This window comes from Triturus cristatus, chromosome 6, assembly GCF_964204655.1.
Source record: "Triturus cristatus chromosome 6, aTriCri1.1, whole genome shotgun sequence".
NCBI classification, from domain to species: Eukaryota; Metazoa; Chordata; class Amphibia; order Caudata; family Salamandridae; genus Triturus; species Triturus cristatus.
Window position 1 is genome coordinate 189,541,258 of NC_140589.1, and position 23,529 is coordinate 189,564,786.

At 43.0% G+C, this 23,529-nt stretch overlaps 1 protein-coding gene across 1 annotated transcript in view; it reads left to right on the plus strand.

Annotated features, from left to right (window-relative positions):
* The window catches only part of LOC146816612 (cysteine-rich venom protein LEI1-like), a 193,494-nt gene extending 175,906 nt beyond the window's left edge, over positions 1-17,588 (plus strand). The window contains exons 10-11 of the mRNA XM_085610487.1: positions 7,928-8,016; positions 17,250-17,588. Of these exons, the coding sequence (XP_085466613.1) occupies positions 7,928-8,016; positions 17,250-17,300 (140 nt within the window). The 3' untranslated portion in view covers positions 17,301-17,588. The remainder of the gene's footprint in view (positions 1-7,927; positions 8,017-17,249) is intronic.
* Positions 17,589-23,529: the final 5,941 nt, after the last annotated feature.

Genomic DNA, 23,529 nt, shown 5'->3' on the forward strand with positions numbered 1-23,529 from the left:
AATCAGCCCATAATTCCTCAAATGAGAATATGTTCTTTCCCTGAAAAAATCTCCTAATCTCAATAGCCCCTGCCCTTTGTTGCATCCTGCCTATTGTATATTCCTATGTATACCTTTACCCACTTCATGCACTTCTAGTGGAATGCATCTGCACTGTGATGCACTACGGAATGTTGGGTGCTGGTTGAAGATAAGCCACAGTTATGATGGGGCTGAGCTGCCTGCTGGCTGCTCCTGGTGGGGCTTGTTCCAGGCTACTTAACAATTTACAATAAATCTTCATGAAATACTTCAACTAGTCTGGAGTCCATTACTACACCCTTCTCAACTTAATATACTGGATTCTTGAAAAATTACTTGAAGGAGAGAATTCCTCCTTAGAGGTTTCCTCTGTAGAGGAGTATAAAAATTAAATCTGCATAGGCCCATTTTTTTCCAGGAGATTGCCCAGATCTTTATTGCTGCCACAAGGGTCATGAAAAAAACCTTGTCATAGTAGCTAGGTTCAGTAAAACTTAAAAAGCAGATTCCAGCATCTTACCCTATTAACAGTTCTTAAATGGGTGGGATGTTCTCTCTGAGACCATAGCTTTCTGTGTTTTCCTAAAAGAGAGCACATAGTGCAGTGGCCCAATAGTATAATTGAAAGCTAGGGATGGCCCACCCTGCTCTATTCCTAGGAAGTGTCAAATATTTATGTGCCCTTCTGGTTTCAGCATATGACAAGATAAATCTAGACACCATATCATCCATCATCTTGTACCAATAGTGCTCGAACCCAAGAGGGATAACCCTAAAGAGATACAGGACCTTTAGCAGGAATAGCATTTTAATCACATTGTACCAACTGACAATTGACAAATGTAAATTATTCAGCCTCTCCAAATCACATTTAGCCTTCCTAATAACCACTGCAAGATTATACTACACTATCTGATCTACTTCTGAACCAATGTCAACCTTTAAATATATTGCTTGATCAACAACATGTGCATCAGATGCCTGTTCATGACCAATTGAACTTTGTTTCAATTTAAGGAATAGCCAAAGAATTTGCCAAAAATGTTCCTTTTTTTAAAAATCCACTACATTAGCAGAAGACTATGAGTCTGGGGATAATTGTCCATCCTGTACTTGCAAAAATCAGTCCCCCAGCTCTAAGCATTATCTTAAAAAAAATACCTTAAAAGATTTGAGCAGGATCTTGTCAGCCCCCTTGGCCATCCCAGATGGAAGATCCTTGAGCACCACCTGGATTTCATCCATGGTAATAGATGTATTGTAGAGGACCCCAATCTTGAAGGATGATTCTGTCGAGAGGTATAGAGTCCAGATATTGCCAATGACTTTCCTCCTCTATTAGCCCGAGCCCAATAAAGCCTTTGATAATACCCCTGGAACACGTCATGGATCCCTTCGGAATCTGTTACCCTGTTGTCCTGATAATTCCTGCCCAGCAGTCACTTTTTGCCTAGTAGGCACTGCGAGGAGATGTCCTACTCGATCGCTGTATTCATAGCATTCCTGTCTTCATTTCAGATATTTCTTTACTGCTATTCTGTTTGCAGTCATTTCATTAATCTTGGCCTTAACTAAGGTTAACTGATACTGGGCCATTTCAGGATCATCCCCGGTTGAAACCATAGTCGTAAGGTGAGCCTCAGTCACCCTGAGCTTCCAATATAACTCCCTAATAAGCAAATGCTGTAGTTTCTGACGATTTAAGCTGAACCTGTGGGTTTCACTGCTTACACCAGCTTTCAAAGCATTTCATGCTACTCCAATTGGGGCTCTCCCTCTCTTCAGATTTAAAAAATGCAGGGATCCAGGGATTCATGTGGGCAATATAATCTGCATCAACAACAAGCAAACCTCTCTTGAAAGACCAGTCCTTCATAAATCCAGATCGGTCAACAAATATGGTTTTATGAGCTGCCTTAGCCTTCATCTACACTCAACTGTAATATGGCAGGAATCTGGGTGTACAAAAACAGACTGTCTATTGAAACTGTGCCAGGCATCAGGGGAGGAATTTCTCAAAAAGTGCTTGCCCTATTAAATAGTCCCCAAAGTTCAAAAGCGCATCTCTAGGTCCATCAGCACTCTCTCCTGTCGAGTGGCCCTATTATTTGAGCATCAAAGAAAATTAGTGTACCCTTTGCACCTCCAACTCGGTTGTATGATGGTATGACACATGCTTTTACCCCTCATGCTGTTACAATGCACATTTTTACCCCCACTTGCTGTCGGGGGTGCGCTGGATGTTGGAATAGTATAATTCACTATTCCAACTCCAGTGTGTGCAACAGTAGGGAAGGTGTTGGAATTAAATCCAGCCCCTTATACCCCCTGCAACAAGCCATTTGCATTGTAACGGCATGCAAGGTAAAAGCATGCATTGTAATGCATGAGTTGTAATGGCTGTTTCCCTCCAACTCCCAATTCCATGAAGACAGCTCAGGGAATGCACCTTTGACAAGATCCAACATGACCGCCCGAGGGTTATTGCCTTCTATCCCTCCTGCCAGACTGACAAAGCTGACATTATTCCACCTTTTCATGGTTCTTGAAGTCCTCATTTTTCTACATTATATCAGAGATTTGAGACTCCTTAGATTCCACCTGGCCCTTGAGTACCCCAAGAGCAGTCTCTTCGACTATGTAATCCTTTCTCTAATCTCAATACAGGTGACTTTCTTTAGTGCATCTTCCAATGTCTTAGTTGCAAGCCGAGCCCTACAACTGTCAGGTCGAGTCTCTGGCTGATGCTATTTTAATAGAACTGTAAAATAATCCTCAATGAGGGCTCTTCTGTTTTCTCTGTGGGTGTCAGCTAGCTCTTTTCCACTGTGGGTAAAGCCACCTCAGAACCATGAGATTCAGCATATAACTACTGTGTGGTCGAGTAGTCCCATTTCAAAGCTGTTGCCCACGGAGACCCATTTCCCATTAGAGAGGTGTGAATCCTTTCTTTTGATTTCTCATGCCGTTGTAGTCGCTTGAATTTGGAATTTGATTCTTCAGAAGGACTGCTCTCGCTGGCCCCTGAGGCAGATAAAAAAAAAGTAATCATCAGAGTCATTGGGGCTAGGGCTAAGACATGGGGATTCTGAACCTTCAGTGAGTGGGAAAACATTATCTCCTCCATTATAGTAGTAGTCCAAACTTTTATCTCGTCCTGTGCCATACACCAAGTGCTTGACCAAATTATTGCTGCTCGGATCAAATGCATTACTATTTTGAATGCTGCCTAAGATTTCTTCAGCATTTGTAACCTTGAGGGGGCACTGAAGATAATTGTACTCTCCTGTAGTTGAGCCCCCGAAGGCCTCTCATTTAGGACCACAGGCCGATGGAGGTCCCTAACAAACCCAGCTCAATCATGGCCTCCTGATCAACCACACACAACCCAATTGCTCCTTGCTTGCCATTGACCTGCAGCGTTCCCATCACCTCCTGGATACTGTGTCCTGCGGTCCCCCACATATTCTGGGGACCAGTCATTAAATGCTAAGTTGGATCTCCAGATGTACCTTCGGCGGGTGCAAGACCATGGTGTTCAGCTGCAACATCATTCTTTTGAGTGACCTCAAGCTCCACCCCCCTAGTGGTGCCGCCTTCTTTCTTGACTGCGGCGGGGCATGCAAGTTACCTGATGTGGGGACCATGAAAAAGAGCTCAGTGATTGATATTTGCAGCTGCGACCCTGCCTCTTGTAGCCCCCGTGATAGAGTGTGCTGACCAATATGCTTCCTCCACACCATGCCAGACAGTCCGTCTGCTCCTTTTCTGGGTTTAGGCTCAACTTTCTTGGCTGCAGTTCCACTGCTGGTGCGGTCCTGCCTTAGATGGGACTGCACAGCAATTTGAGGTCCTGAAGCAGCTGTTTCAGCCAGATCACGGACACCTGTTGCATTTTAAGGTGCCATCACTGCACCTGGAGCACGCTCAACACTCAGTCTGGCGCAGAGGAGCCACTACCAGCAAAGCCCTCGTCTAGTCAGTCCAGCCATTCCTGCCACCTGAGATGCTTCCGAGGCAACAAGCAGCAGGATCCAGACCCGAACAGCAAATGAGTCTATTGTTTCACCCCGGAAGCAGAACTGGAGCAGTCCTGTATGCTACTCCTTCAAAGATAGCCCCTCCTTTCCTCCTTGGGAAACAAAAAGCAGAAAGTGCTCAGAGAGAACCAATAGTTATAGCACCATTTTGTTTTGCCACCCCTCCTTTTTATGAATTTGTTTTTGATTGCTTTTGGGCTCTATACACTTTACCACTACTAACCCGTGCTAGCGTTCTTGTGCACTCTCCCTAAAACATAATAAAAGTGGCCTACTGCTGATTGACACATATAATGTACTGGTATGTCCCTATTGTACGGTACTACATGTACCCAGGACCTGTAAATTGACCACTAATTCTGTCACCCGCTAAAGTAGCTCTTCATAACAGGTTTCAGGCCTGCCATTTCAGCTTGTAGTATTGCTTCAAACTGCCAATGCGAGCTGGCAAAATAAAACTTTCACCAGGCATAAACCATCCTTTTTAATACATATGAGTCACCCCTAAGTCTGGCCATAAAAGACCACAGGGAAAGGTGCATTGTGTGTAACAATTAGGACTTGTTCTTAGGTTTTACATGTCCTGGTAGTTAAAAAACCCCAAACTTGTTTTTTACTACTCCAATGCCTAGCTCTCCCATTGGATAACATTGATTTACCTTATTACATTTAATAAGTGTTAACTTTTGAGCAGATAGGGATCTCATGTTTAAACTCAAATGAACTGTAATTTAATATCCTCTTTTTTTGTAAAGTCGCAGTTCAATTCACAATTCTGACAATGGTAATTTTAGAAAGTTGACATTTCCTTGTCCTAACAATTTGTCTCTTCTGCCTGTTTTCTGGGTCACATGACTATGAATGAATCTGCTGTTGGACTTTGTGTATTCCTTAAAAACAGTGAGAGAAAAGGGGACTAAATGTTTGTAGGATGGGACAACCTGCCTGCTGTCCCCTGTTCCACATACACTTCAAACAGCTGCCTCCAGCACATATGTAAAGAAACCTCACACTAGTCTTTTGTTACCCCAGACTTATTTGAGTCTTGGCATGGGTGGGAAAGATCTTTCTAGGACCAATTGTTTGGGTAGAAGAGGAAGTTATCCCACTACAATGGCTGGAACCACGTACACATATTGGTCCTTCTGAGCCACTCTTCTGTACGTTCCTGGATATGTGGAAGACTACAGAGGGACTTCCTTGTGCCCCAGAGAACAACCCTGCTGCTTGAGGCCTGCCTTTTACCCCAGAGGACAGCCCTGCTGCTACCAAAGAACTGCTGTGCAACTTGAGGGCTGCCTTGCTCCCCAATTCCTGCCTTGCTGATTGAAGGAGAGCTGAATCATCTCCTTAAACTCAGGACCAGCAGAAGTGACTCTAAGGACTACTTGGCTGGTCTCCTCTGTGAGCCATTTGACATAAGTTCCAGAGTCCCTCTACTCTGCACTTGTCCTTTGTTTGTGTGAGTCATAACCGCCAAATGTTGCCTCCCTCCCGGTTCCTGGACCCCTGGAAGTGCTGTTATATGTGCTGCTCCTGCCTAACCTTAAAACTTGGGACTTAAAAAAAATCACCAAAAGTGCCAGAAGAACCAGCAAAAGACTGAGACCTATCTGCCAGTTGACCCCTTAAGATGCATCACGTGTCGGCCTGACTTCACAGTAGCTCCTGCTACGCACTGCTCTGTAGCAGCAAATCCTGTTCAGTATTATTCTGTGTGTGTAGTTTACACCGTCCTGTCGACTTGGTATTTCAAACCCTTGCCAAGCCTTAAACTCCCTATTTATTACATTTGTAAGTAGGTCCTAGGTATCCCATAGGGCAGGGTGCTATGTAATCAAAATGTAGAACAGGTACCCTTAAGTTTTACATGTGCTGGTAGTGAAAAACTTCCAACATTATTTGTCACCACTGTGAGCCCCACCCATTTTATAGGTTGAAATTGGGAATTCCTTATTACAATTTAGAAGGTGTCATTTCTGATTGAGAAGGAGTAGACATGCCATATTACTGAAATGGTAATGATAAATCCTGTTTACTGGTAATGTCTAATTTATCATTATCCTTCTAAAAATGTCACTTTTAGAAAGATGGCATTTTTATGCTCTTAGCCCTGTGGGCCTGCAGCCTGTCTCCAATACACATCTGGAGTGGGTGACAGCTGGACGTTGTCATTTCCTCTAGACAGCCACACACAAAGCTTAGGTGTGACTAAATGGCCATTCACAGCGAGATGGATGAGAAGGAGGAGCAGACATACCTAAATAAGTTGTGTCCTGTCACCCACAAAGGGCTGCATAACCCCCTGGAGTGAGTCTGGAGCCAAAGCTGGGGACGGAGGACCTCTGTGCACATCAATGCCCCGCTTTGAAGTCAACCCCACTTCAAAAGCACAACTGGGTATATATACAAATCAGTACAATACTGAAGCTGTGAAGAACTCTGTCAGGAGGAAGGACCTCTTTGCTGCTTCCAATGACTGCTACTCTGCTAGACTGCTGCTCTGGAAGAACTGCTTTTTTGCTGTGCTGCCCTGCTAGTCCCTGCCCTGCTGAGGAAGGACTGGACCAATCTCACTTGAACCCAGTGTGACTCCAAGGGCTTGCTGGCTTGCACCCTGTTCTAAGTCCCAGGGACATGGAAGACTTTTCATCAACCTGCAAAAGTACCTTGCTTGCTGTAAGTCTTACCCTGCCAAGTGGCACCAATCCAGTCCTGTGCCTTTGGAAGTGGGTATAAAATTCTGCAACAGCAAAAATCAATGCATCAATGTCATTGCACAGACCAAACGAAATGCACCTCCATCAATGCCGAAGCATCTTGGTGGCTACAAAGATTGAGCACATCGCTTTGACTACAGCTCAATGCCATTGCGCCTTTTGGAACTGGCGTGCCTCCATCGACGCCGATGCATTACTGCAACTATGATGATCGAAGTCATCACTTCACTGACTGCTCAACACATCACCGCAATTCCAGACACATCCTCAACTTTGTGCAGCTCGGAACCAACGTGTTTCTTCCATAGTTAGGATTGACGACAACGCATCACCTCCTTAGCTCCCCACGGTGTCAGTGATGCATTCACATACTTTTTCAGTGGGCCAAGGCTGGTCCCTATATCCAACCTACACTCCATTGCGGTCAGCCTGAACGTTAGGATTTACCCCAGTAAAATGCAACCTGATAGCCCTCATTGATGCTTTAAACTTTCTAAGTACTACAATTAATCTTCAAAAATTCATAATATCGGTTTTAATTATTGGATTTTTGTCATTGTGCCCATGATTTGTTCATAGAAATATACTCTGTTTTTCCAAACTAGTGTGGAGTCTTTTTGTGGTGTTTTCACTTTGTTACTGCTTGAAGTGAAGCACAAATACTTTACACATTGCCTCTTACATTAAGCCTGACAGCAATGAGCCAAGCTACCAGAGGGTGAGCACAGGATCATTTAGGGTATGTGGTGACTTACCCTGTCTAAGATTGTGGTTCCTGTTTGGACTGGATGCATACCTCTGCCAACTAGAAACCCAATTTCTTAACAGTTACAATTCAAAATTATCCTAATCAGTAGGACAGGTTCTGCTCTATAAAACAACTTTAGTTCTTTAATAACTTAGTTCGACCAATGTTACCATGGAAGCTGAAAATGTCTGCTGGCTGTACAATAGATAGTATAGGGCCATAGGATTTCGATGTGTGAACAGGAATAACAGCCTCTGTGTAAGTGGACTATAGCAAGATAAACTTTGTGAACAATACAACTAATGTAAATGTAGATTATGTGGTACATACTGCTTCAAATTTGAAACCAATTTAAAATAATATTGCATCATCTTATTCTTCTATATTTCTATTATCAGGGGAAATACCAAAAATATGCTTGGCACACCATATAAGAAGGGAAAATCATGTGGTGACTGTCCTCAAGCATGTGACAACAAACTTTGTAGTAAGTATCAAAATAAGCTTTATTTTAGTGATTGAAGATTGTACTTATTTTTGCTAAAGCGCCATGTTCCTTTCATAATATAACCAGCACTTTTCTCTACATAGAATATTTGTTTCTTGTAAAATAGTACTCAGGGATTCGATCTGCAGTCAGTTCCTCTACAAAGAATATTTGGGGCCATATTCATCTTTTGTTTTTACACAACACAGTGCAGTAAGACACCTTGCTGTGCCATGATTCATGAAAGGGAGAGGGCAGGAAAGTGCCATATCTATCAAGAGGTGGTGCATTCCTGTTCTTTCCCTCTGTGAGTGGTGCACGAGTGTCTGCCAATGCAGGCACCCGTGCACCCGGGTGCAAGGGTGCCTGTGCCGCAGGCAGGATTGTTTTTGTACAGGAAGGAACACCTTTCTGCACACAAAAAAACCCTCTGAGGCATTTTCCTCTTTTTGTGTGTGCTGCAGAATGCAGCACACAATGAAAGAGGAAAAAGCAAGGGGAATAAAGACATTTCTCCTCCTTATGCCTCTCTACCACCTATGGTTAATCTGGGAATGTACCAAAAATCATGGGTGGATGCTTTGGAGCACCCATGCGCCACCCACAGAACACCTCCCTGAGTCAAAGGAATGCACAACAGCTTCCTTGCATTACACCAGATTTGCAAAGCCTTGCATGGCTTGGTAAATCTCATTCTAGGTTTTGCATTGCTCTGCGTCCTCTTGCTTGTTGCCTTTGATAAGTATGCCCCTTGGTTCTTATGTAATAAGGTTCAGGAATGTGGTCTGTAGTCAGTTCCTCTACAGAGAATTATACAGTAATTCTTAGGGATTTTATCTGCAGTCAGTTTCTCGTACCTGCCCCACTTAACAGGAAAAATGTGTTTGTAAGTTACAGTTAGGAGTGCAAAAAAAATTCAGAGAATCAAGCTAGGAGGATGATTTGTGCCTGAAGCCCTATATTCCACACATGGCCATGGGAAACGCATCATCATGTTTTCTTAGAAGAAGGGTTAAGGTTTGCAACATGACTTTACCAGCGAAGGGCTATGGTGTGTCCAGTGGGAAGGTGACATATTGGAGGGCTAAAGTGTGCCCTTTGGGAAGGTGCGCTGGCAGAGAGCTAGGGTGCGTCCACTGCGAAGGTGACCTAGGGAGATGTAGGGTATGTCCATTGGGAAGGTAACCTAGCGTAAAGCTAGGGTGTGTCCACTAGTAAGGTGACCACGGGGACAAGGGTGACCATTGTGTAGAGGACCGTGGGGAGAGGTATAGTGTGTCCATTGGGAAGGTGATTATTACCCACAAATTGTTACATTTGTCAGTATTAATAAACATTCCAAAGGACTGTTCACATCTAATTTGCATTCTTAATTTGAGTAACCGGAGAGGAAAAGAGATTTTAAAAAAAAAATCATATTTTTCTATAAGGAAGCCAAGAAGAAAGTTAAGGTACAGTTCTACTTTTACCCAAACCCTACAGTTCGGACTGCTGATATTAAAAGTTAGGCGTGCACATGGAAACATATTACTTTCATTTCCATGATGAATATCCTCTACCATGCAGTGTGAGTCCCAAAAAGAGTCATGTTACGAAAATCGTAGGTGTAAATGATGTTATTGAAATATGAAGACACACTGCATTTTCACAGCAGCAGCATAGCAAAGTATAAGACTGGTGACTCAAACCCACATTTAGCATCACTCAAAAAAAAAAAAGAAAAGAGAAATATATTCAGCAGCATAGCAAAGTATAAGACTGGTGATTCAAACCCACATTTAGCATCACACAAAAAAAATAAAAGAAAAATATATGTATTGTACCATTAATTCATCTAAGTTTGATACTGTGACACACTTGGGCCCGCTGAACCAAAGTGCCTTTTGGAAAAAAGAATTATTTAGAGTTTTATATAGTGCGAACTTGACCCGAAGATATCGGGTATCAGAGCCCTTTACATAGCACCAGTTTTGTTACACAAGGACACATTCATTTTTTTTAGGCACGGAGAGATTAAGTGATTTACCCAGAATAACAGGATGTTGAGCGCCGTTGATGAGACTCGAACCCGGTTTCCCCACTTCAAGGTCGACCGCTCTAGCCTTAAGGCTACTTCTTCTAGGATGCATCGCCGTCACCAAAGATGTGAGGTGCAGCCGGAGATATGTGCCGGTGTCGAGCCATGCAGTGGATGCATCAATTTTCGCCACACAACTGCATTTATGCATTAGTCCTTAGTACGAGGTGCTAAATCTGAATGCGATGAGAAGCTGTTGCTTCCACAAGAGGTAAAGCGTCGATTCCGAAGACGAGGTGCTAGATCCAAAGGTGATGCGCCGAGGCCACTCTATGCAGCAATGATAATATGCTGATTTCGACTCATGCAAAGGCAAAGATGCGGCGGTTACGGATGCATGAGTTCTGGATGTAGAAACACTTTAGGACTCACTTCCAAGGGTCCAGGACTAAGTTGGTACCATTTGGCCTCGCAGGGAATACACAAAGCCCAGCTGTCACCCAACCCAGACTAAACAAAGGCAGGCAGCAGGCACCAATGGCTAAAGTGAGTAAATGCCAACTTTCTAAAGGTGGCATTTGCTAAATTGTAATTTAAAATCCAACTTCACCATATATTTTGATTTTAAATTGTGAGTCCAGTGACACCAAACTTGAAAAGTATATCTCTGCACAGTTGGAAAATACACTTAAAAAAGGAAATAAGGTAATCCCAATGTTCTCATATGCGAGAGATAGGCCTCACACTAGTGAAAACTGAAACTGGGAGTGTTTCACTACCAAGACATGTAAAACCCAAAAGTACATGTTATGCCTTTTAAATACATTGCACCATGCCCTACAGGTCTTGCAGGGCCTAACTTAGGGGCGACTTATATATGTATAGAAAGGGAAGGTTTAGGCCTGAGACATGGTTAGGGGGCTAATTAAGTGGGTGGCACAAGCAGTGCTTTAGGCCCACTAGTAGCATTTAATTTACACGCCCTGGGTCCACTCTGAACTTATAATAAATTTCAATGCCAATTGGGTATGAGCCAATGCTACTATGTTTAAAGAGAGCACAAGCACTTTCGCACTGGTTAGCAGTGGTAAAGTGCTCAGAGTTATAAGCCAACAAGAAGGAGGTCAGAAAAATAGGAGGAAGGCCAAACATTTGGGTGGCCCTTAAGAAAGGGCCCTTTTCCTATAAAGTAAATAGGGAACCCTGCTTTCAAAGAATGGTTGCGTTACCAGTTCCTTATAGTTCTGTATTAGCATCTAAGTGTGACATCACCTTGAGAAGGTGGTTTCATCTTCAAGCAAGGATTGCAATGCCATCACCTTCTTCAGAAGCTTCTTCGAAAATGGGACGGTACACTGAAGTTCCCAGAGTGCTGCAAGGTTTAAATTTGCCAGTGACTGTTTCAGGTATCTTCTCGCGCATGAGTTTGGTGTCGCTTTACTTATTTCACGCCATAAATGCTGATGTAATGATTTCTCCATTGAGTTTTTAAACTTGTAGCATCCTTTCACAAATGAGCACTGCCTGGCTTCAGCTTGTTTTGTGAGGCCAAACTTCATTTTTATCTGTGCCAGTGATGCATTTTTGAAAAGGGAGATATATCTGCATGTTTTGTTTACTATTATGTCCAAAACCTTGGCATCCAACCCACAGAGTGCCTCATTACTGTATGTCAATGTTGGTAACAGTTTTACAGACAAAGCATTTAACATTGGGAGAAGTGATGGTCTCACCAGTGATAAGTATAGTTTTTGAAAAGTTGCCGTTAATGCCAAGCCTTTAGTTCCAAGCTGATATAAATGTTTGGGGAACAAACATTAATTATCAAATAGGACCCCTAGATACTTACATTCCCTCACTGTGTCAGTCTGAATACCTCATATGTTCCATTTTGATGTATTTTGTTTCCTGTTACCCTCTGCCATTGCCTTGGTCTTGGCCAGATTTATTTCTAGGCTGTTTTCATGAGTGTATAATGTCAGGGTGTCAATCAGTTTTTGGAAACGAATTTTGGTTTTAGTTATTAAGATCAGATTGTCAGCATAAAGGAAGCTTGACAATTGGAATGTTCCCAGTCTTGGGGCATGTGAGCTGAACATATCCCATTGTAAAGTCAAGTCCACTAGGTGGAGATTAAAAAATGTTGGTGCCAACACGCATCCCTGTTTCAAGTCTGTGTACATGTCAATTTGTACTTGAGAGACATGTCCCACTGCAGACATTTAACCTTATCCATGTGATGGTATACACAATTTGTATCTGTTTAAATTACAGTGGTGATTACAGTGGTGGTATTTCACAGCTAGCTTACTTTACCTATGGATTTTCACATATTATGCTATCAATAGCAGCTCCTAAGTCCATAAAACAAAGATAGAGATTTGTATGATTCCACAACTGTGATCCATGACAAGGGAGAGCGGTAAGATGTTCTTGGAGGTGCCTAACCTCTGGCTGAAGTCTATTTGATTTAGTGGTATTATCTTGTCATCTTTTGCCCAGGTTGCCAAATTTTGCAGGAGTAGTGAGGCAAAGTATTTAGCTTTGTTATCAAGCAAGGATATAAGTCTATAGTTTTCTAGTACTGACCTATCTCCACCTTTATAAATTATAGTCAGAGTTTCCACACATCTAATCTTCACAATTTCAGCAGTTATACTAGCATGGACTCCAGTGTGTTTTATATTTAGTCCTAAAACATACTGCATTGAGTGTACAGTTTGGGACTCGACAATTGACAATCACCTCCCTTCTTAAAGGGGGATAGGAAAAGGGTTATTTACACCTGGAAAAATGATTTCTATATGTAGAAAAAGTAAAATCTACAAATGAGCAAGGTGAATTTTCAGTGCTGTGGAAAACTAATGGGAAAAGGTTTGGGAATATGCATGGAAATCCATAGCTTGCTTAGATTTCGGATGTGCACTCATTGAAATCAAGGAAATCTTGAAAATTGTGGAAATTGTTGTAAATTTAAAATAAAAATATATGGGGGTAAATGTCAACAGTTTATGTGAATCTAGCTCCTTTGTATTCAATTTTAATGCATCAAAAATTAAGTTCCACACTTGTTGCTGAAAATGTAAATATGTTTCTAAGCATGCTCAGCCTGGCAACAACACATGTATATGTTACTTTAAAGCAAGATAATGACTGGTCTCAGTTTTACACTTTATTTAACCTTTAACACACATCTCTTGAATCCCTCTTACACCATTCTGGCATAACCCATCACAAATATGCTTGTGACAGGCAAGTTTGTTTAAAGGGTTATTCTCAGTTCAACATATTTCTTCTGAACACAAAGCATGTGTTGAGTGTGACATATGGGGGCAATGCCCAATTAAGGCATGGCAACTCCAGATATTTCGGAGCAATACTTTTTTATATATAATTGATCTCAATCCATGGCCTCTAAAAGGAGAATACTAAATGCTGGATACTGATTTTAACGAAGACCATATGAAGTTCCTATAGACCATATATTTTCTGAAACTAAACACATGTTGGCAGCATGATTTATTAGTTTAATGGCTATCTGAGGTAACTTGATTAGAATTTGGAATGTATATGGTATGAATACACTTGAATCAACTTGAGCACAATTTGGACCTCAACTTTTGAATAATTTACCAATACATTAGGACTTTCTAATGATTTGATGGTGCGCTTATCGCTAGGAATTATAACTTCTCTCTTCTTCTCGCTACCCTTGAAACATCCATGCCGAGATGTCTCTCCATCACCTTAAACTTAGCCCACTAAAAACTGAATCACTCAGTGTGACACCCCAGTTCAGTCTTGTTTGAGCTCTTTCAAAGTCCTGGATAGCACTCTGACCACCATTCTGTGTAGCAAATCTCTGTATATCAAAGGGTTTTACCCATTCTGTCTCGATGGGAAAATGCGTTCATACATATGGCCCCTAGGTTCCTTTATTAACTCTAAGCTCAAGCACTATATGTACACCTACAATATTTACAGTTATTCACTCTTCCAGATAAATCTGCTATAAGGGGTTCAAACCATTCATCCACGAACATAAAGACGAGTATTATTAATTGTAACCGTAGACTGGTGCTCTTCAGGGGGGTTAACTCTGGGAACACTATTCTCACAGCATGATTAAATAACAACCTGCTGCCCTTGAAGCTGCTCCTGATTCTGCAGCTGGCCTTATATTTGATTAAACCCCACTTTCAATTCATAACTCGTGCACTCACCTCACCATTGCCTTGCTTACAACTTTTAAACAATGAACTTTTGCCGGTGGCGGCCCCTCGATTAGGGCGGAGGAGTGCCACCACCTTGCCACCACCCTCAAATAAAACAATAATAAAACAGGTTTTAAACTCCTTTTATTATTGTTTTATTTTAATCCCCCAGGACTTACCCCCAGGACTCTGATGAGTCTTTGGGGAGGACCCAGGGAGATGACACTGCTGGTGGCGGAGTGGTGGACACTGTTACATTGCGCATGACGGTTTGGCCAGCCGTCTCAGGCTGGCCAAACCGTCATGCGCACTGAAGCTCTCACCAGCCCCAGCTGCGTGGCTGGGGCTAGGGAGAGCAGACACAGGCTCCCAGACTGCCTGGGAGTGCAAGTTGACAGCTCTCAGGCCAATCCTGACGCTGCTTTCATGCAGCATCATGATTGGCCGCAGTGCAGTCTGGGAGCCTGTGCCCAGAAGAAAAGTGGAAGAGTGCAATGTTGCGAGCGGCGGCAGCGTTCAGTTATTCTATTTAATTTTTATTTTTTGTCTCCAAGACCCCAACCCTAGCTCCTCCGGCCCGCCCGCCACTTTGGCAGGGAGCAGGCCCCTTCTGACTTTTGCTCTGCAGATTTGATTTTATTCAAACTATAACTCTCTTCATACCTGTACGTCTGTGCTTCATCGCAATCCTCTATACCCTTCCCCAGGCAGCAGGGTTTGTGTATATCTTATCCTTATCTATTGTTAACCATAGTATATTCCAGAAATGGGGTTAAGAAGTAACTGCCGTGTAATGGATGATAATGCCACAAAGAAATAGGCATACATGACGAACCTTATGGCATCCTCACTTAATCAGTCAGACTTCTTTGCCCTCTCTTTCTCATGACTTTCACAAAGTGAACACTGCTAGTCACAAAAGTAAGGTGAAGACACAAACACACCTGCAACATATATAGAATTAACAAGAGATTAGGGAAGCAATTATGAATGTCTCTATTATGGAGTTGCATATATACCTAGGTTATATTTAAAGCAAATAGAAAAGTCTTGGTATGTGTTTTTTTCAAATCGTGATTACAAGATCACTGGTGAATTGTTGTCCTTATGAGTGAGTCACCTGATATAGAAAGAGTATTTACAAACTCAAACCTAATTTACATCTGTAAATGGGAGTAATTTATACTTAAGCTAGTTGAACTCTGTTTCCATATGTTGAACAACGGAGGTAAGTCGGTGATATAAGGGAAAACATTATATGCATGGCGATGCAACCTAAACATTGTCATGCTTTCTGTTATGTTTCACTTGTCAAAAACATCAGGAGTGTGTTAGGAGAGTGTGTAGAGAAATACAGTACAAATGAGGTGTGTGCACGCGCACTCAGGTGGATCGTTGTAAATATTTCCAAATATTACCTACACTTGTCTGCACATTTATTTTACAACTTGAAGGTCGATATAGGTAACTGTAGTAGAGTGTTGGGAGTTGCTCCAATTACCTACATTTTCTGAAAGGAAAGAAAGACAGGAAATGCAAAGAAAAATATCATAAAATAAGAAAAGAAATCGTTTTTTAATGTTACGGTCAAATTAACTAAAAAAAACTAATTGGAATTTGGAACATATAATTACAAAACACAAACATTTAGGTACACAGTCATAGATGTTTCTTTATAGTGAAAACATTTCTGCCTGTTCCCTGAGACAGTTTTAGGATATGCCTGTTTGGGAAGGGAAGGTTGGTAGATACCACCTACAGTTATAAATTAAGAACAGACAGCGGTTTGTCATCAGAGAGTCTTATAATATGGCAGTCTTTGCGAATCATGTCAGGGTTTATTAGCCTTTGTTTAAAAGATACAGAGGATATGAGCAAGGAGGATGCCTAAGGTATTTTATTGACAGGTGAGCTGATGACAAATTCCAAGGCCATATCACAGTTTGCTATGAGTTTTAAACATGAATTGATTATTGCTATGTAAATTGTGCTATAGCAAAATTGGGATTTTTATAAACTGCGAGTATGTGGTTTTTTGGTTATTAATGTGCATGGGACATGCATGATTAAAATGGGTTTATATATATTAGTACTTTTATAATGAAAACAATGGGGCCTGGTGTAAAAAGCGACTGGCCACAATTGGCAACTTACTCACCAACATGTTAGTGCTTCTCTCTAAATCTATGATGCGGTCTATGTACTGATGTAAAAATCAATAGTTGCACAAGAATGCAGAATGACCTGCCTAAGGAATATCAGTAGGTTGTGTTGCCCTTTGATAGCTAGAAACAAAGTGATGGTGGCCTGCAAAGAACAGCAGACCACCATGCCAGTGTCTGCATACCCAAATGGGCAGTGCTTAATTTGTAAGATAAGTGCCAGGGCACGGACCAGGAGGCCATTGCAAGTTGCACCCATCCCCCACACCCCCCTCATCGCTGTCAATGAAGGTACCAAAACAACTACTCACCATCTCTCTCGCCTGCAAGTGCGACAGTTCCGATTATTGCAGATCCCCAAGGCTGAAGGAATGTCTGGGGAGGCAGGTGTAAGTAATGTTTAATGTATATTTCATTCATAAACAACTGTTGTTCTGCTCATCTCTAAATTAGTAGAGCAGTGCCACCATGTGGAAGACTGTCGTAAATACAGTGTTGAAAAATAAGTGCCAGCGCCGAGCACCGAAACCAATTAAGTGCCGTGCCGAGCACCCGGAATCCACCGGCTCAAATTAAGCACTGCAAATGGGAAACATTTTCTTCAAAGCAGCTCATGTTCCTCAAAGGAACCAGTCCTGCTTAAAAAAGTATCTCTTTCTTGGAAATATATAGGGACCTGAAGGCATAGGCGCCATCGACCACAGTATCCTCAAGTCCGTCTGACACACTTTCCAAAGAGAAAGCTGTCCAGCACTGCTAATGGACTACCACTTCCTTTAAGGATTTCTGTAGTAGGTATGTCGGCAGCATTAATACATACTTGTTTTTATTATGTTACAGCAAATTCATGATCTTATCAAGATAAGTACGACAACTGCAACACATTCATAAATGGGGATGGAAGTTGTACAGGAGACGACATGATGCGTGTCTGCCCTGCTACCTGCACGTGCCGTGGGCAGTGCTTTCAAGGCCCTGTGTTGATTGACAGGATTATTATTTATGTATTATGTTGTAGTTTTCGTGTAGTATGTCAACTTGTTCATTCATGTCTTTACATTGTATTGCCTGTCCTGTTTTCCAGTACTTAGAACTTGTATGTTAGACCTTATTTTACTCTATAGATGCACTTAAATAAAAACACTTGCTGTATTTGTGCAGATTTTGATGTAGTGCTAACTATGGCATATGTCTGGCATTATTCTAAATGTTTTCGTTCTTGTGGTAATGAACGTTTATCCATTTCCACCTCCAACACTGTCGTTTCGTGTACTAGAAAGGTTTGGTGGAAAGACAGGCGTGTGTATTTCAAAATGCATGCAAAGTGCTGATCTTCAGAGCCAAGGTTTCGGTTCAAGCAGTTAGTGTTGACATGGTCGATAGGGGAATGCTGGATGCCTAGCAAGACTGCCTACTAAAGCACGATTAATAAGCATGGGGATGAGTGGGATGTAAATTGACTGAAAATGTGTATGACCAACATTACTACATTACTGCCTGGGACGTTTAACAAAATCTATGCACTGATGCTAAAAATGCAAAAAATAGCACAAATTATATTTTCACAGGAGTAAAATACAGAATGCTAACATTTCATTTACTTTTGTGTAGATTTATTTATGGGTCTAGTCTATTTTAAGAATTGCCTATGTTGCCAATTGTCCACTGCAGGATTTTAGGAAACAGGGTTAAACAAGCATTGCCACAGCCCACAGGTTGCGCCTTTGAGGCCTATTCACTTTATCAATTATTCTTTGCCATGCTGTACAGGCCGTGTCATTATTTTGTAAGGTTGTACACTACGCATGTATGCGTCTACAAAATGAAGAGTGGTGTGACGTGGGGGTCAGAAGCAACAGGAAATGAGAAGAAGGGCATTGGTGGGGGGGAAGCAACTTGGAGGGCGGTTAAGGGGAAGCAACCTGGGGAGGTGGGGGTTGGAAGTAAGCAACCTGGGGGGGAGGGGGAGGCAGCACAGATGGCAGGGGTGTGGAGGAGATGCAATCGGAAAAAGAGAGCAACACGAAGCGTTGAAGGGAGCAAGCGGACAGAGAGAGAAATACAAAGCAAATGGGAGAGAAACACATGGATGGGAAAGCACAGTGCCTAAGAAACATATGATGACGAGTGCATGTTGAAGGGGCAGGGAGAAAGACACGATGAGAGAGCGCGGCACGGTGTGTGGGGGGCTCAATAGAAGTACATGAGAAGAAAACTTCACACACGAATTTGTTTTTAGGCCGTATTCATCTGTAAAAATAATATTTAATGATTGCTGTGACCATTACAGGTACAAAGGACTTGTCAGAATGGTATATTAAAAATGGTCACCACACATCATTATACATGCAGGCATGTGCATGGCACACATCAGTACGCATGCATGCCTCAGCAAGCACAGGCAGGCTAACATAAAAAGGCAAATGTAAATGTCAGTGTCGAGCTAGGATTTAAAAAAAAAAAAAAATCCACTGCAAAATTGCCGTGATTGGATTTTACCCAAACAGATTCAGGTGCAAGGCGAGCTATAGTGTGGAACGACAGCAGAAAACCTCCCTCGGCTGCGGTTCAGGGGCCAGGAGCGGATCATGAGCGCCGCCCCTAAGAGATTCTGGGGCACATTATCAAGAAACGGCGGGGCAGATTTATGAGGCCCGTTGCGCCATCGGAACGTCACTTTTTGTGATGTTCCGTGGCGCAGAAGCCTGCGTGATATTTATCAGGCAGCACTGAGCCACTTTTTTTGGCTTAATGCTGCCTCATAAATATCAGTCCCTTTAACGCAGTGTTCTGCGTTAAAGGGGTGTGCAATGGGTGTTGCTGGGGGCGTTCCCAGCAACACCCATGGCCTTTTGACACTGCCCCAGATTGATGAGAAATCGTAAATCTGAGGCAGCGCCAAAAGCTTACGCCTCCCCAGGGGAGGCGTAAGGGAGGCGCAACAGGGAGAAATATCTTTATTTCTCCTCGTTTTTCCTTTTTCTATGTGTGCTGCATTCTGCAGCACCCATACAAGGAGGAAAAACCTCTTGTGATTATTTTTGTACAGAAAGGTTTCCCTTCCTGTACAAAAATATTCATCTCCGCAACGCAGGCACCCTTGCACCATGGTGCAGAGGTGCCTGCGTTGGCGCAGGCAGCCCATTGTGCGCCGGCGAAGGGGAAAAGGACAGGAATGCGCCGCATTTTATAGATACGGTGCATCCCTGCCCTTTTCTTTTGCCATAGGGAAGCACAGCAGGAAGGCCTGCTGCGCTTCCCTATGGCAAAACCTCATAAATCTGCCCGGCGTTTAAATCAAGCGAGACAAGTGCTGGAAAATCTACCAACATTTTGTATTCATCATTCACTGCCCTTTTGTTCTTAGGTCTTCAACAGAAAGGCAGCTTAAAGTGTTTGTTTTTAGAAGTTTCCTTCTAGAGGAGTTGAGGAGGCTGGTTTCTGCTACCAAGGCAGGGTTTAAAACATCCTGAGTCTCTGGTACTGAATGCCCAGAGATGTGTGTCTTTTGATCTCATTATAGGCCTGATTTACAAAAGTAAACATGCATTTTTGTGTACGTTTACGTCTTTTAGGTATTCACAAACTATGTGTGGGTTTTTAAGGCTCCACACTCCCTGTACTTAGGTGTGTGAACTTCTCCACCCCGACTGAGGAGTCTCTGGGTGCGTAGAACTCCATACTCATAAGTATAGGGAATACAGAGTTGTAAAACTCCACACATAGTTTGTGAATACCTAAAAGTAGGACACTTTCACAGAACTGTAAGTTTACCTTTGTAAATCAGCCCCTATGAGTCTATGTTGATTGTGATGGGGCCAACAGCCGTAGTTCCGAACATCATGGGTGTGAGATATCCGGTTGTTGGTTAAGATGCCTGTGAGCTCTCCTTAAGCAAATGCCACAAAACTTGTCAGGGGGGACCACAAAAGTCATTGAATTAACCTGTGCTAGACTCTATGGTAGCATGACACAAAATCAATTAGGCTTAGCATAGCGGCATGTGTAAAGTATTTATGGAACCAAGGCCAGCTTTAGCATTGGTGGCGCCCAGTGCAACAATCTTTGTTGACTCCCACACTCCAGGACCTCCTTCTTCATGGATTCCCTTACTACCACCCTTCAATGGTGCCACTCATCTTCCCTTAGCCCCATTCTCACATTTATTTACTGTATAGCGCTACTCATCCCTAAACACTATATTGAGATAATAAGTCATACAAGTGTGCAAATCAATGTATAGCAAATGTAAGACAATGAGGACTCTAAGCTGTAGGAGTCACGTATCAATCTTAATGGTAGACAAAAACGAAGGGGGCAAATTTACTAAAATTTCGCAAAGCGCAGTAACCAAAGTTGCTAAGCTGCATTTCGTGAAAAACAGAGAGCACAACAGTACAAAATCCACAACAATATGGTGCTGTTGCTCTCTCCTCCAGTGCTGATGTACCTTAGGTTGCCTTGTGCCAATGCACACATTCTTGCACCACAGTGCAAGGGTGTGTGCATGATGTCAAGCATAGGTTTTATACTGGAAGTTTATCCTTCCAGCACAAATTCTATGTTTTGACAAAGTTTACCACTTTACCACTTTGCAAGTGTGCTGCACTGTACAACACACATACAAAGTTGGAATGGTTTAGAGAAAAGAAACCTTTTTCCAACTTTAATTCTGCCTTGAGGAGGCATCATTTATTATGCAAATGCCTTTCTACCAAAGTAAGTAGAATTTAATTTGCATCAAAATCCATTGGTGGGTGCATGAGAATGTCCATGTACCACTCATGGTATGCCTCTCTGATACAAAGGAGTTGTATAGTGTTACTTTGTGTTACTTTAGGGCCACTTTCCAACATAATTCAGGATTTGCGGTGTATATGTAACCCAAAATAATACTTTCTACCAGGTCACTTCTGTGATGCAAACCATGCACAAAGTGTTAATAAATCCACCAATACACTCAGGATTTGAAACGTAAACAATGATTGCGCGTGTCATACAAAAGAACCCTTTTTTACCAATCTTAGAATAATGAAAGATTGAGGAGAAAACTCTAAGGTTCTAAACCCATGCCTTGCAATTTGCATGCAGCGCTTTGATGCAAGTTAATAGGTCAATGTGCTATAGTAAAAGGCTGGTAACTTAGGACCTCCTTATAAAAATAGAGGGCCATATTCAGAAGGAGCTATCGCCGGATTAATGGCACTTTATCACAGCCAAAGTCGTGACAAATTTACCTCCCCATTCACAAGCTGGTGTTAACAGCCCACAGCACCAATTTACCCGTGATAGCAGCCGCAAAAAACATCTCCACCTAGGCCCCCCGCAACTATCGCTAATGAGATGCAGAGTGGGCATTCCCGTGGCAAAAGCCGTGACCACACCACTCCTCAACATTCTCAATGACCAGACAGATCTGTGATAAAAACACAAAACAGGCGATAAGGTGCGTTAGCACTAGGAAATCTACACATGCTCTGACCTGGTGTTAAGGCGGACGGCAGCCAGCACCACAAAAGGGAGACCAGCCCAGGGCCACATCGGAAGGGCAACAGATGCCATGGAGCCACACATCATGCTGCCCGGACACACAAGAGGGCCACAACACCCACCGACACCACCCCCTGGACCACCCCTCCCTGGCACCCCTCCCCCCCACAAAGACATGACACATCAGCTACACAAAAACATGTACAAAATATTCTGCATGATGTCGCACAATCACAACAGCTGAAATGCATGTGTCGTCACAGAAATGAGCATCACACATTCACTTTCGAAGCAACAAATAAACCTTTATTAAAATTACCACCGAAATTAAATGAAGACACATGGCGGCTCCCCGCGGGACAGTCCGTAAGTCACAGCCTGCAAGAGAAAAAACATGATGAGAAGGTGTGTCCTGCGCACATCAAAGGGCAGAGAGAGCGAAGGAGAGAGAGAGAGAGAGAGAGAGAGAGAGAAGAGAAGAAGGAAGAAGAGCGAGAGAGAAGAAGAGAGGGAGTGAGAAGAAGAGAGAGGGAGAGAGAGAGAGAGAGAGACAGACAGAGAGAGAGAGAGAAGAGAGAGAGAGAGAGAGAGAGAGAGAGAGAGAGAGAGAGAGAGAGGTGTCGGCTGGTGAAATTTGAAACTGATGAGGCGTATGCAGAATGGAGGAACGTATGCGAGCGAGCACAGCGAGCGAGCGACTCCGATGGCAATAAGATGACCAGAGGGAGCGTGCAGGGAGAGAGCGTACATAGGGGGGGGGATGCAGGATTAGAAAATGCACGAAGGAGGGTGCAGGGAGAGAGGATACACGGAGAGGGGGTGCAGGGTTAGAGAATGCACAGAAGGCGGTTGCAGGGAGAGAGGATACAGTGAGGGAGAATTCATTGGTAGAGAGGATGCACAGATGGAGGATGCAGGATTAGAGAAAGCACATATGGAGGGTGCAGGGATAGAGGATACACGGAGGAAGAATTCATTGGTAGAGGATGCACAGATGGAGGCTGCAGGATTAGAGAATACCCAGAAGGAGGGTGAAGACAGGATTCACGGACGGAGGATGCGATCGCAGAGGATCACAGGGTGCGAGGAGGGGGTGCAGTTGCAGGAAACACACTGACAGGGGATGCACGAAGTAGGATGGCGAGGCTAGCTGGCTGGAGGCGCTCACGCCGCTTTTACGATCAAAACAACACGCACAAACGAATCTTTAAGCTACCATGTTCCAGAAACACATTCCGTCGAGCATGAAGGGCTCACACGGTGCTAAACACGCATTTCTCAGATCTAATGATGGCATGTCGTTACCAGATACCAACTGGGCTGACTCTGAGACTCACTCTCTCTCCCTGTCTCGAAAGCACCATTCGTGTTCTCTCTGAAAAAAATAAATGTCTGTCATTTTCCTATAGTAGCTGATCAAGCCTGCCAGTGAGAAATGCCCTGCGCATGCAACTTGTAATATCCATTTACGGTTTATTTCCGGCTGTCACTGCCCCTGGAGTTACATGGTTCTGACCGCTAAGGACCGAAGACTATGCTTACCAATCATGACCTTACCGCCTGACCGGAGACACACACAGCAAAATACGACTATTACGTGAAATCAAATAACATGTACTGGCATCTATTT